The 13,082-nt window shown below is 43.0% G+C and overlaps 1 protein-coding gene and 1 pseudogene across 1 annotated transcript; one reads left to right on the top strand and one right to left on the bottom strand.

The window, feature by feature from the left end:
* Positions 1-13,082, bottom strand: part of LOC130382309 (ornithine decarboxylase 1-like) — a 58,862-nt pseudogene that overhangs the window by 31,853 nt on the left and 13,927 nt on the right.
* Positions 4,691-12,631, top strand: LOC130382308 (ornithine decarboxylase-like). Its single transcript, XM_056589966.1, is given in 12 exon segments — positions 4,691-4,810; positions 6,161-6,308; positions 6,425-6,562; positions 6,689-6,862; positions 7,092-7,264; positions 7,687-7,903; positions 7,992-8,075; positions 9,456-9,618; positions 9,826-9,941; positions 10,053-10,267; positions 10,421-10,443; positions 10,446-12,631. Coding segments are annotated over 10 exon segments (1,380 nt in total). The 5' UTR covers positions 4,691-4,810; positions 6,161-6,308; positions 6,425-6,460; the 3' UTR covers positions 10,559-12,631.

Raw genomic sequence — 13,082 nt, forward strand, 5'->3', positions numbered from 1 at the left:
GGAAGTCAGGAGCAAAGAGGATTTTCTTGGGTTGTATAGTTTCAAAATCTCACTTTCTTCTACTAAGGCAAATTCATGTGCGCAGTGGTCTGTCTCAAACCTTCCGTCACATACTGTAGGACTATAGGGATCACATTGGAACCCCAGCTCCCGGGGCCACTGACAAACAGGTGGGGAGCAGGGTGAGGGTGCAGTGGGTCAGACAGACCGCAGGGGTGAGGGTGCAGTGGGTCAGACAGGCAGCCGGGGAGCAGGGTGAGGGTGCAGTGGGTCAGACAGACAGCCGGGGAGCAGGGTGAGGGTGCAGTGGGTCAGACAGGACAGGTCTGTAAGAGATGACTCCCCTCCAGCCTCCTCAGAGGTCGTCCCATGACACGGCAAGGGTTACCTGAACGCCCCGGAGTGGGATCCTATACCACCAGATTTGGATCCCTTGCTTTGACAAAAGTTACTGACACTCATCTACATATGCAGGAAAAGCATACGTGCACATGTGCTGGAAACACCTGCCTTTTCCATTTCCCTCCTCCAACTTCCTAAGGAAGTTCCAGAGAATATGAATCGACCGTGTGCCAAGACTCGAGGTCATATGTTGTATATATTTGTGGACGTTTTAAAGGGCAGCAAAACATCCCCAAATATCCAATCAATCATACTCAAGTTAGAGATGTCTGGAAATTGTGAATCTGCACGATATGAAATGAGCCTACCTTGTCGTCATGAGAATCAGTACTTATAGTATTATTGGTGCTGTTACCTCATCAAATGTGCAACGGGTTCACTGTCTGTCTAACACATCTCTCCAAGTGTCCTACTTGACGCCACAGGGCTATGATGATGTGTCAGTGTTGAAAGGCATAGAAAGAAGCTTCAGAGGGAGAAAAAAAAAAGGATTCACTTTTTTCTCCCCGTCTCTTTTTTTCCATCCACATAGGATCAAAGCAGTGAAATGTGCTGATGTAAGCCGTTCTGGGGCGAGCACAGAGGGAACCGCAGACGGGCACAAAAGCAGTCCCGGGCAAAAGAAAAAAAAAAATGATAAAGACGAGACCACATTTTGCTGTCCACGTCGTTGGGCGAGCTTAGTCGGAGCAAGTCAACCTCGATAGAAGGGGGAGGAGTGAAGGGGTGGAGGGGGACCGGCCCGCTGGCAGTGGGCCTCGGGCATTCGGGGAAACCCTGGCTCAGTTCACAGAGGAGGACCTGCATAGGAAGAGCACAGAGTCTCACTTACGGAACGATATTTAGGAATGTATAACTAGACTATCTTGTAGGGTACTGTCATTCTAACTAAAGGTTTTATTTATCACACAGCAGATAACCCACTTATCTCCAATCATAGTTTTGTTTTGTTTTTTGTTTAGAGGAAATAGCCTACTTAACACTACCTAGAAAATAACATAATATCAATAAAATAACTATTTGGGGTTTGTAGAAAATACATTATGAAATAGTTCCTGCCTTCTTCTAACTCTAGGTCGCAATTGTGTCTGGCCCATTCCTAACCTCTCAGTTCAAGGTTTTCTTCAGCGTCAGTGGGCTTGTGGGTGTAGTCACTACTGTAAAGCTGTGAGTTTGAAGCTGATGAAACGATCAGTGTACTCAAAGGCTTGTTAAGAGCTTCCCCAGTCAAAGGCTTTCTGGGTCACATGGTCTGACCTTACAGGAGAAAAGGCGGGGAAAGAATCAGGAAGGGTTAATGCAAAGCCCCCCTAGCAAATTAGTCCCCCCTAACACACACCCCACCACACAAACACACGCCCACAAACACACACAGGAAGCAAACTTGGGCCATCTGCTCATATTGGCTTGCAGCCCAGAAGAGAAACTTTCAGATTTCCGGTCTGATCAGTAGCATCTGGGCCCACCAACTGATATTCTGTTCAGCTCTTAATGTTGTTTGACTTTAAAACTATTGTTTAGCTTATAGTAGTAGTCACCGTTTTAGGGTTGGACATACATGGAATTATAAACATGTGTTCCCGATGACGGCCATCAACAAAATTTTTGGTATTGTTGATTTTGGCACAGGTTGCAAAACTTGGGTTTCAATTAATGGAAATGGCGTCCAAACAATGATACTCTTCTTTTATTCCCATTGATTAATGAAAACTGTGAGAAGGAGGCTTTTCTATTAGTTTTTTAAGGACACGCACGCATGCACGCACGCACACACACACAGAGTGTATGATGTGGGCAGACGATGACAATCATGTTTGTTATTGGGCCTTTGGTAACTTGGGGGAGGGGGGGGAATAACAGAAATTCCATTAGAGAGAGAGAGAGATGGTCTTGGGGTCCTTGTATATACTATGTAGTACACCAATACCAAATAGGCACCATTATGGTGACGACTGTCTGTGGTACTGCAACCTTGTTGATTTCTACTGATCTGATTGATGTTGGTATGAAGCAATTTCTAAGAAAACGTACAAAACATACAATCGGAAAGAATAATTTATACCTTTTGTTCTCTTATGGCTTTGCTGATTCTCTGGCCATTGCTTTTCTTGTTTTTTTGAGACTATGGGCTTAACTGAAATTATTTTCCATGACCTCAGCCACAGATATTTGGTCCTTGTGACACTTTCAATCCAGTGGCTGCTGCTTTAAACTAAAGCTATGCACTGGATTTAAATTCCAGATGTGTCACTGGACCACATCGGTCAAATCATATATTTGATTCCTTCTGGAATGAATGCTTTCGTCATATTAGAATGCAGCCTTAGTAGACGAATCATTGATAGCTGTTTCCCTTCAGACTGGTTAAAGCCCTCAGCTTTAAGTTAAATATTGTTCAGGTTGAATCTAGAGTCTAGCGAGCCAAGAATGAAACGTATGCTTACCCTTCCAAGCAGATGTCCCAGATCAAATATACCGCTCTTTTCCACGGTGTCCAGATTACATTTTATAGTGAAGCAGAACTCATTAGTTGGTCAACTCCCATGAAAACACAAAGTGAGTCGAGTGATTTCTGCTTTGCAATTGCAAGAGTGAACAATCCACTGATTGTGGATAGGAATTAAAAAATTTCTTTGTAAAAAACCTTTAGCTCCCGCTCTTAGATGTTTTAAACCCCCTTTTTATTTTGATTTTTTGCCACATGAACCTGTAGCCCTTTGAGATCTTCGGATGAAAAGGGCACTATAAATGAAATATTATTATTATTATTTATCTTATATGCCAATGGTTTAGTTCATAGTTATTTCATAGAGTAGATATATCAGATAGCTTTGTCATCAATATATTTGATAGTAAACTGCAATTACTCAGTCGGGATTGGACGGTATAACTGACAGCTCCCGAGTGCCTCAACGCGCGCACACTGGCGTCCTAGCTGCGGCCCCTTCTGCTGTCACCCTGCTGACGGCCTTATGGTGTGCTAGAGGTCCTCAGAATCCCATCCCCTTCAGCAGCCTGACGGTAGATATGTGGCCACAAAGCCCCTGCAACCAACTTCTACCTCGATCCCCTGTATTTGCCAGCCCTGTTGTTGTACCTCCGCGGCTATGACTGAGTTCTCCCGTTATTTGCAGATTCAAAGACTTCAATCATGTACTTGTTAATGACGGTAAGTGTCGGTTCCTCCAACTGTGTCCAATATGAACATGCTTATTTCCCCCGGATCTATGCACAAGGCAAGTTCAAAGTCACTGTTAGTTTTAATAATATTTGACCTATCAGACCTGCTGGACCGCATCGCCGAGTTCTGCTGCCTGCCTGCCTGACCTGCAACAGGGAGGCTGGCTGCTGTTTGAGACATGGGTTTCCTACACTGATAGACTCCTCAAACTTTAGTGGCTTTGAAAATCCAGACTTGCTCCATGTCCTGTCCCGCCCTCATTTGCGAGTAAGCTTGAACCTGCATTCCTACTATATAGACTTAAACCCAGGGATAGTTTAGTATTTTTCATACTAATAAATAAATGACCTAGAAATAAGCAGTTATTTTTTAATTGGTTCATCACAATCTTTAAAAACATATACTGCCCCCACACAGGCTTATAATTAGAATTATACTCATACAGCAGGAGTTGGTGGGAATAAGCACAATATCGGTTTGCATCAAATAAGCAATAGTCCACCCTTTGTTCATAGTTGCACAGATTACCCTTTCACAGGCCACTAAAGGTTGTATTTTGCCGCTTTAACGACATATAGGGCTGAGTAACGAAAACAATTGTTTGGCAGACAATAAACCCTCCTCAAGTGTAGAGATTACATCCAGGGCCAGTTCTAAACTTCGGGGAGCCTAGGAAAGACATGTTTAATGCAAATCTTACGCCTTCTCAATTTAGCAGATTCAAGAATTGTAAAAAAATAAAATAAAAAATAAATAAAAATGGTCTCTATTGTGATTTCAGCAATGGAATCCGAAGTAACAGTAGTCAGCTGCTCAGTGTAGATTGATTTTTTGCTTTGAAGAGAGCAAACACTTCGTATCATTTAATATATTTAAGTCACTTAAGTAAACATCTCCTTTTTAACTGAATCCTGGAAAGGAAAGGTCGCTGTAGAGTTTGCGACAACAATTATTGTCGTTGTCCTAGGGCTGGGAATCGGATGACCACCACCCTGTGTATTGGATGACAAGACCAAACCGGTTCAGACGTCGGTGGGCGGGCCGGTTTGAGCTAGTCTCGTGTTGCCTTAGCGACGCGACGTCTATAAATACCGTGGTGGAGAGGGGTCGTCCATTACCGTTTGAGCTCAGTCTGTAGAGAGGAGCACCACGTCTTACTGCTGCACTTTATCATTTCATTCCAGAATTCTGGTCTAATGGACACACTCTTTGTAAATGCTTTTTAAGGTAAGAACGTCGATTGAATTAACTAATTTCAATTTCTTACAACTAACTTTAATTCAATGTCACTTTTCCCGGCTAAATGTAACGTTGTATTTCCTTACTTTTAAGATGTGTTAAATATCACTTGTGTAAAACGATCTGACTTTCAATGTGAATGTAAATATAGTTTGATTGGTCAAACTGGCTTTTAGCCGTTTAAATGGTTAGACGCTAGGGGGCCGGGTTAATGGCTTCTTGATTTGATACGACGTGGCTTGGTCCGTGAGCGTTTCATTGTATATCCGAACCCGTTACATAGTTAATATATCTAAAGAGACGAATTGTGATGGTTTTAAAGACTCAAGGCACACTGTTTGATATCGTTTTCGATTTGTCGGAATTACTCCACGCTAGATTATCATGCTCTATAAATTGTTAATCAACCACATGGATGGAGGAAGTTTCTCCTTCGAAAGTAGTGGCTCTGCGCATGCGCATGCCGGCAATAATGACCCGCGGTGTAGTACTGGTGTAAAATATACACGCTGTACCCCTGAAATCTCCGATTTAGACGTCTGCAATTGTATGCTCCCTTGTCATGAATGGATTCATGCTACCCTATCAAGCTTGATAGGATAGCATCATGCTACCTTGCGCAGAACCTCTAGGTAGCACGATTTGATAGGTATCATATTTGGCAGAATACCGGCAACCGTTACGTCAGGGTAGGGCGGTATACACCGTGACGTAACATCGCCATGCCCGCCTCATTTCGCAAGTATAGGAGGAACGGCAGTTAGGTGTGGTCATTGTTGAGTAATTAGTCGTTATTCTGGGGAAATTGTTGTTTGAAACGGCTATGGTCTGTCCCACGTGGAAAAACAACTTTTTGATTAGGATAGGGCTCCTTTTGGGTTTTACAACAACTCTCCAGTACTCTAGAAATGGCGGGGTTAAAATATCCCATGATGCATTCGATATACAAGCCCTGTTGCGATTGTTGGCCTCCTTCAAGGTGTCATCCATAAAATGTGGAGCATGCTATAATTCGATTGGTTTAATGGGTAGAGATCATTTGGGTGTCTTGCTGTTACGCAGCTTTCCACATGTAGTCTGCGTAATGCCAAACACTGGTTTAAATTACAATTGGCAATGCCGGTTTTACCGATGGTGTAGCTGTGGGTACAACATTATACACTTATCTGCACTGTATTTTAACATCAGAAAATATTAATTATTGTAAAAATGTTGCATGTTAATGGTCCACCACGTGAGTTATCTCATAGACCAAATTTTAACAGCCCTGCGTTATTTTTTGTTGTCACTTATGCGAGTGAATTTGTCTAAAATACTAGTCCTCTGCAATCTTTCTAGATAAACCACTTCAGGAAAGTACACACTGGCTACTCTGCAGGCCGCGGCCTCGAGTCTTATCTGAAAGGATTCAACTTTACCGGCGAGCCTCCCTGGCTACCCTTAACCTGATTAAAGCCTCAACGGATTAAATCTCCTTAGTATCCAAGTAAGTTGCTTTGACCTGTTTTCTTTTTTACTGACTGCATTAATTGTATTACTTGTGTTCTGAATGCCACCCTCGATTCTGTGTTTCTGACTATGCATGCGCTCTTCCTCTTCCAGGGTGTTTTTGTGACTCCTTTTATCCCCCCTGTGACGATGAAAACTCTGTGTCCGGCCGAGTTCAACCTGTCCTTTTTGGAGGAAGGCTTTACCGCCAGAGACAGCGTTGACCAGACGATCATCGAGTCCTCCACCGGTGTAAGGGTCTTATTCTGAATTGTTAACAAAGCGTGGCGCCTGCTTGGCTGTGTTCAGCAATATGTATGCACGTGTGGTCACCCCACCGAAAGGTATTATATATTTAACGCTTCTGAACCTCTGTAGGACGACCGTGATGCCTTCTACGTGTGTGACCTGGGTGACGTGGTGAAGAAGCACCTGCGCTGGGCACGGGCTCTTCCACGGGTCACTCCGTTCTATGCCGTCAAATGCAACAACAGCATTTCAGTGGTGCGAACCCTGGCCTCCCTGGGCTGTGGCTTTGACTGCGCCAGCAAGGTGAGTTTTTATTTTGAGTTTCATTTTCATATTTATACTGATTCGGAAAACATAAATGCCATATCTTTTTTATTGATGGTTGAAGTTTGGTCAGACCCAGAAAGGCTATGTTTTGACTAAATCTAGAGATTAAGATTAAAAAAATCTAGAATATCTGGTTGGAACCACATCATGGTTCAATGCATCTTTTTTAATGTGGGAATAATGTTAATTTTGTCCTGCACTTCAGGCGGAGATTCAACAGATCGAGTCACTGGGTGTGGCGCCGAGCAGAATCATCTACGCCAACCCTTGCAAGCAGGCTTCCCAGATCAAGTATGCCTCCGCCCACGGCGTCCAGAAGATGACCTTTGATAGCGAAGTGGAACTCCTGAAGGTGGCACGCTGCCATGAAAACGCAAAGTAAGTCATGGGGTCATTGTAACCCCGCATTTTATCGCACTCTGTCATACTGATACAGGCTACTTTATGATCCCAGTGGACCTTATTTGCAAAATAAATCAATCAAAGTTAATGGTAGAGAATAAACACAGTATTGACACAGCATAGATATACATATTAGCCATAAAATAAGCAGAGTACGTGTGGCTGACTCATTTCCCTAGTGAGAGGTGTTAATTCATTTGCCACAAAGACTAGGGGTTCCCTGTGGAACTCGTACTCTGTTGCTGAGTGGACTCCTGTTCAGACGGCACTGTGGCGTGGGTGTAGTCATTGTAAAGGGCGGAGAGGAGTTTAAACAGCCCCCTCCTCTCACTAGCACCAGGGGTAGTCCTGCATGTCTCTTATTTTGCGCAGGGTTTTAAAAGTTGTCCCCATTCTAGGCTGGTGCTGCGTATCGCCACAGACGACTCCAACTCGGTGTGTCCCCTGAGTGTGAAGTTTGGGGCCACCCTCAAGGGCTGCCGGGGTCTGCTGCAGCGGGCCAAGGAGCTCAGCCTGGACGTCATAGGGGTCAGCTTCCACGTGGGCAGCATGTGCAGGGATCCCGCGACGTACACCCAGGCCATCTCCGACGCCCGCTGTGTGTTCGATATGGCCGTGAGTTCAGCCCCTTTCTATCTGAAGATTGGTTCTCCGGTGGGTTCAATGCATCTGCATCACACACTTACCCTTTTGCTGTCCCCAGGAGGAGTTTGGCTACAAGATGAGCCTGCTGGACATTGGTGGAGGGTTCCCCGGCTCTGAGGATGTCAAACTCAAATTTGAAGAGGTAATTTTCACCTGTGCCCTGTCTGTCTTGTTTTTGTTCTTCTGCTCTTTTTCCAAGAGTATTAATCACCTATCCTATGGCTTAGTGTTTTTACGATACTGGATTTTCTACCTTCGATACACTAGCTTGAAAATATGGCTTTTCGATACCACTGGGAGAACTTTTATTTATTTTTGTTCAGAAAATAAAATGGAGTATTTCTCTACAACTGCAAGGGCTATAATATGTCAGCTTGGTGGCAAAATAAAGATTGTTGTTCAAGTGAAGTTTCATTGTGGATACTACTTGGTTAACGGTGAATGGAGCTAGAACAAAGCATATGCTGAATCCAGTTCCAAGTTCAGCGCAAATCTAATTGAATGACATGAAGCAAAACACTTGCAAATCCAAGTATGGCCACCAGATGGCACTGAAGGACATGTGTTCTGATTTAATCCAATTTATCTAGTTCCTCAGAAACCTTGGGTCATTGATGGCAAACACAATCATTAGTGGGCCCAAACACTGGATTATCTGTTTATGGTGGTTTTATCGATCAAAGTAAACTTTGAGGACTAAGATAGGACATCATTTTTGGTTGTAAAAATAAAATGGTACGTTGGTTCTCGATTAAGTTATTAACTCTAGTTTGTTGAGTTCTAGTCACAGATTGATATGGTTTGGACTCTTGGAATCAGTGGATGCTCAGCTTTCATATAATTAAGGTTGTGAAGGTAAAATTTTGTTACGTGTGCCATTGCTGTGCATGTATAGTTATTAGGGATGGGCAAAATGATTATTTTCCTAGTTCTTTCAGTTCAGTTCACTATAACGATTCGTTTATTTGATTCGGCCGTTTTTGATTCATTCGTTACGTCAGATTACGTCTTAAGAAAAATTACAAATATTTTTTTTTTATTTTAAACTGGTCATGGGTCCGGACAGGACCGTCAAGACCGCGGTCCGCCGTTTGGAGATGCTTGCTATATAGTATAACCGAACGCCCCACCAATATTTATACCACTTGCTTACTCTCTATATTTCATTCATGGTTTTACATTTATAATTTTATTTTACTTAACGTTTAATTCTTCATTGTTCAGTCATTACAGAACTTGAACTTATTTATGGTCATAAATAAAAACGTTCGGTATTCGTTCACGTTCGGGGTTCGTTGTAACGAATCGGTCGCGACTGACTCATCCCTAACAGTTATGCATAAGCAAGAAAGCTCAGCTGGAAACAAGAGTAATGATACTGCAGAGAATGATTATCAAAACCCTTTCAAAAGTCAGTATAGATATTTATCGAAAAAACAATCTCTTTGACAACACAATTAGCTAGGAATGCCTTTTTGTGCTTGGCATAGTAAAATGACATTCTTCTCCCCTCCTACTAAAGATCACAGCAGTAATCAACCCAGCCCTGGATAAGTATTTCCCTGCTGATGGTGGAGTCCGGATCATCGCCGAGCCGGGTCGCTACTACGTTGCGTCTGCCTACACGCTGGCGGTCAACATCATAGCCAAGAAGGTCATCGTGAAGGAGCAGTCTCCCTCAAATGGTAATGGCGGCATCAATAGCAAAGAGGGCTTTCGAAAACGGTTGCTCTTCGGAGAAATGTCACTATATTTATTACACTAAACTATGGTTGATTTACATTTCTTTGTTGTGACACCTATCCTTTTGACCCTTTCAAAATATGTCAGTCTGGAAATGCCTTTTTATATGCATTGCATCCTCATAACGTGCTATTTTTCCGGTGTAGAAGAAGAGGACGATGAGACCAACGAAAAGACAATGATGTACTATGTCAATGACGGAGTGTATGGTTCCTTCAACTGTATCCTCTACGACCATGCTGAATGCCTCCCGATTTTGCACACGGTAATATAGAGAGCTTTAATATTTATTCATAATTTTTTAATTTGTTGATCATTTATTTTATTTCCAACAATTGTGCTATACTAATGCTTATGTCCCCTTTTGTTTGAGCAGAAGCCAAAGCCAGATGAGGCCATGTACACGTGCAGCATCTGGGGGCCGACCTGTGACGGCCTGGACCGCATCGCCGAGTACTGCAGCCTGCCTGACCTGCAGATGGGAGACTGGCTGCTGTTTGAGAACATGGGGGCCTACACAGTGGCCGCCTCCTCTAACTTCAACGGCTTTGCAACTCCAGACATCCACTATGTCATGTCCCGCCCTGCCTGGTGAGTTGAGCTTTACTCTAACCCTATTCATAAGTGGCTGTATTTCCTGTCAGTTTATCCACAGAAGCACAAGGGGTCTTCTTTTACAAAAGCTGAAATCTTAAACCCAGACATAATCTGAAGTCTGACCTTTTGAATTCCCCCCCCCCCCAGGAAGTGCATGCAGCAGATCAACACCCAGGCATGCCCGCCCCTGTGGAGGAGGCCGGCCCAGCCTGCGTCGCAGCCAGCTGTGGCAGCGAGAGCGCGGTGGAGCTGCCCGCTAAGCTCCACCAGAACCTCCTGGCCTAACCAGCCGACACCAGCGGTCCCAATACCTCAGCGTCCTGTGCCGTGTTCCAATATCCATACTATCCGTACTAACTAGCCTTTGTTTGAGTACGTAGGGCGTTCCAATTCAGATCGGGTGAAAATAAGTGTACTGAAAGGACTCGGATGGTGTACTCAAAACGATCAAATCGTCAAGTGTGGATCAATGTACACTTTTTGTACTCAACGGCAGCCATCTTAGCTACGTAGCGGAAGAGGGCGGAACCAGGCTGAACCAACGTCAGCGCTCTTTCCCCATAGCCTGCATTAATCATTTTGTAGTTTTTATAGCTGCTAGGCGTTAAGAGTTCACCATTCAAAGCGGGATGTTTATTGCGGGGGAGGAGCCGTGGCGGCAGTCGTGATCGTAATTTCCGGTTAGTGCACCACGGAGTATTCGATTCGGAACAACACTGACATCTAAAAAATTAGCGCACTTAGTGAGTACGGAAAGTGTACTACGTTGAAGTGTACTCATGGAAGCATGGATATTGGGATACGGCAATGGTGTTCTTCTTTACTAAGTGTACGTTCATTGAAAGGCCAGTAAGATGCAAGGGTGGGAGGGAGTGCTTAGGTGGACCTGTTGGTGTACTCGGTTCTGTATGGAAGGTGGGGAGCAGCGCTAGTCCGCTATGTAGTGTGGACTTAAGTTCTTGAGTAACGTAGCATTCCAACAAGGCTTCTGCTAAGCGGAATTTGAGGGAAGAGGTCTTTGTAGTCCCAGCTCTGGGGCTCACAAAATATCACTGTGCCGCCCATGCCGTTACAGATCAACTACTTGTGACATCGTAATTGGATGTTATGTCTGTATGTTTGGGGGATCTTATGCGTCAAACTTTGGATCCTGTTGATCTGAGAACCCTCCATTCCATTAAGAGGGGGTCTTCTTTCATATCAAGAACTGCTGCTACATGATCGTTTTCCAGGAGGTTTTCACTTCTGTCCAGAACTGATTAAATATAAAATATAGGGACTCAAATGGCATACTTTCTTTCTGTTATTTTTAATGATTTTTTTTTTTCAACCGTAGTGATCATGTTATAGCCAAATGATTAACAATACATTTTTAAATGGATCAATGGAGATGGGATTGCATTTATATCGCTTTCCTATGGAAATTTGAGAATTTTGTATTTCTTTCTAATAAATGAAAAAACGGCATGTGTGATACTTTATTCCCTGATCATGTATAAACTAAGAAGTCGTTCCTCATAACAAATTTAATGAGTTAAAAATGGGGTAATCTGTGGAGGGACGATTCGGTTCCTGTCGTTAAACTTTCTCCAGGCCAATACATTATGTAGACTCCGAAAGCAATAACGGGTTTCCAGAAGCAAAGGAAAAGTTATCCATTTATTAGCCCAGTGTAAAATAAATTAACAATTCAGAAAAAAATCATATACTCAATGATATAACCCAACTCTCTTTACCACAATTCAATTGACGCACAGTAAGTTAAAGTAAAGCAAGCCAATCATGTAAAACCAGTGGTCGCTGGTGGAGCCATACAGGCCCCACTGAAGGAGGTGGGCACAAATGTCTTTAATGCCACTTTGTTCTTATACAATCCAAGTACTCTGGTGTGACTGAACACTGCACCCTTCATTCTTTCTGATATATAGCCTTACACAAACTTTTAATGTCTCAATATTTATCAGAATACGCTGTCCTTAAGCATAAACTGATTTATAGGTAGTGGCATATAATGGGAAGCATGCTTTATTCACAGGTATGGAAAATAGTGAATTGGCTGGACTCAAAATACTTCGTTTTGCTGACAATCTCTGGAATTTCATTGCTGTAGGAAACGAATAAGAGGAATCTGCAGGGGTGTAACAGTCTTAAATACAGGCAGGCCCTGGTGTCTCCTTTCAGCTTTCCATTAAATAAACCGTTCTTTCGTTTTCCCTCAGTGAGTGAAATAATGCAAATTATTCACTTTATTTTGGTTAACCATGATAGCATTCAGAAAATATCTGCTTTAATAACATTTTATTCATATTGTCGATTATTTTTGAAAGTATGCTAACTATCCTGTATCAATGTAGGCTATATGACAAACTTTTAAATTACACCATTGATTTTAAGTCTAATCCCTCACACACATACAGACCTCTGAATTTGTTTGTACAAACCGAGTTGTAGAGGCAATGACATTTTTCATTTACATTAAACAGAGCTAAGACAGAGATTAACTAACATTACAACTCGATTACATCCGTTGGACAGACCAATTCCGACCTGATCTTTGAAAATTAAGAGTTCAGGTGATGGTAAGAATCTGAGGAGACATGATTATTACTTTAAAACATCAATGCCTTTCTGTTCGAAGTGGTTCCTGATGTAATCAGTGATGGCTTTCTCGTCGTTCAGCTCCTTCCTGAACACCATGATATAACACTTGGGGACCAAGTGGCAACAGAGCATGCTGTGGCTGGACACAAGGACAGCCGCCGCCTTGATGGCCTCTGTGTAGACCCCGTCTCCGAACAGGTACACTGGT

Source organism: Gadus chalcogrammus, chromosome 5, assembly GCF_026213295.1.
Source record: "Gadus chalcogrammus isolate NIFS_2021 chromosome 5, NIFS_Gcha_1.0, whole genome shotgun sequence".
In the NCBI taxonomy this organism is placed as follows: domain Eukaryota; kingdom Metazoa; phylum Chordata; class Actinopteri; order Gadiformes; family Gadidae; genus Gadus; species Gadus chalcogrammus.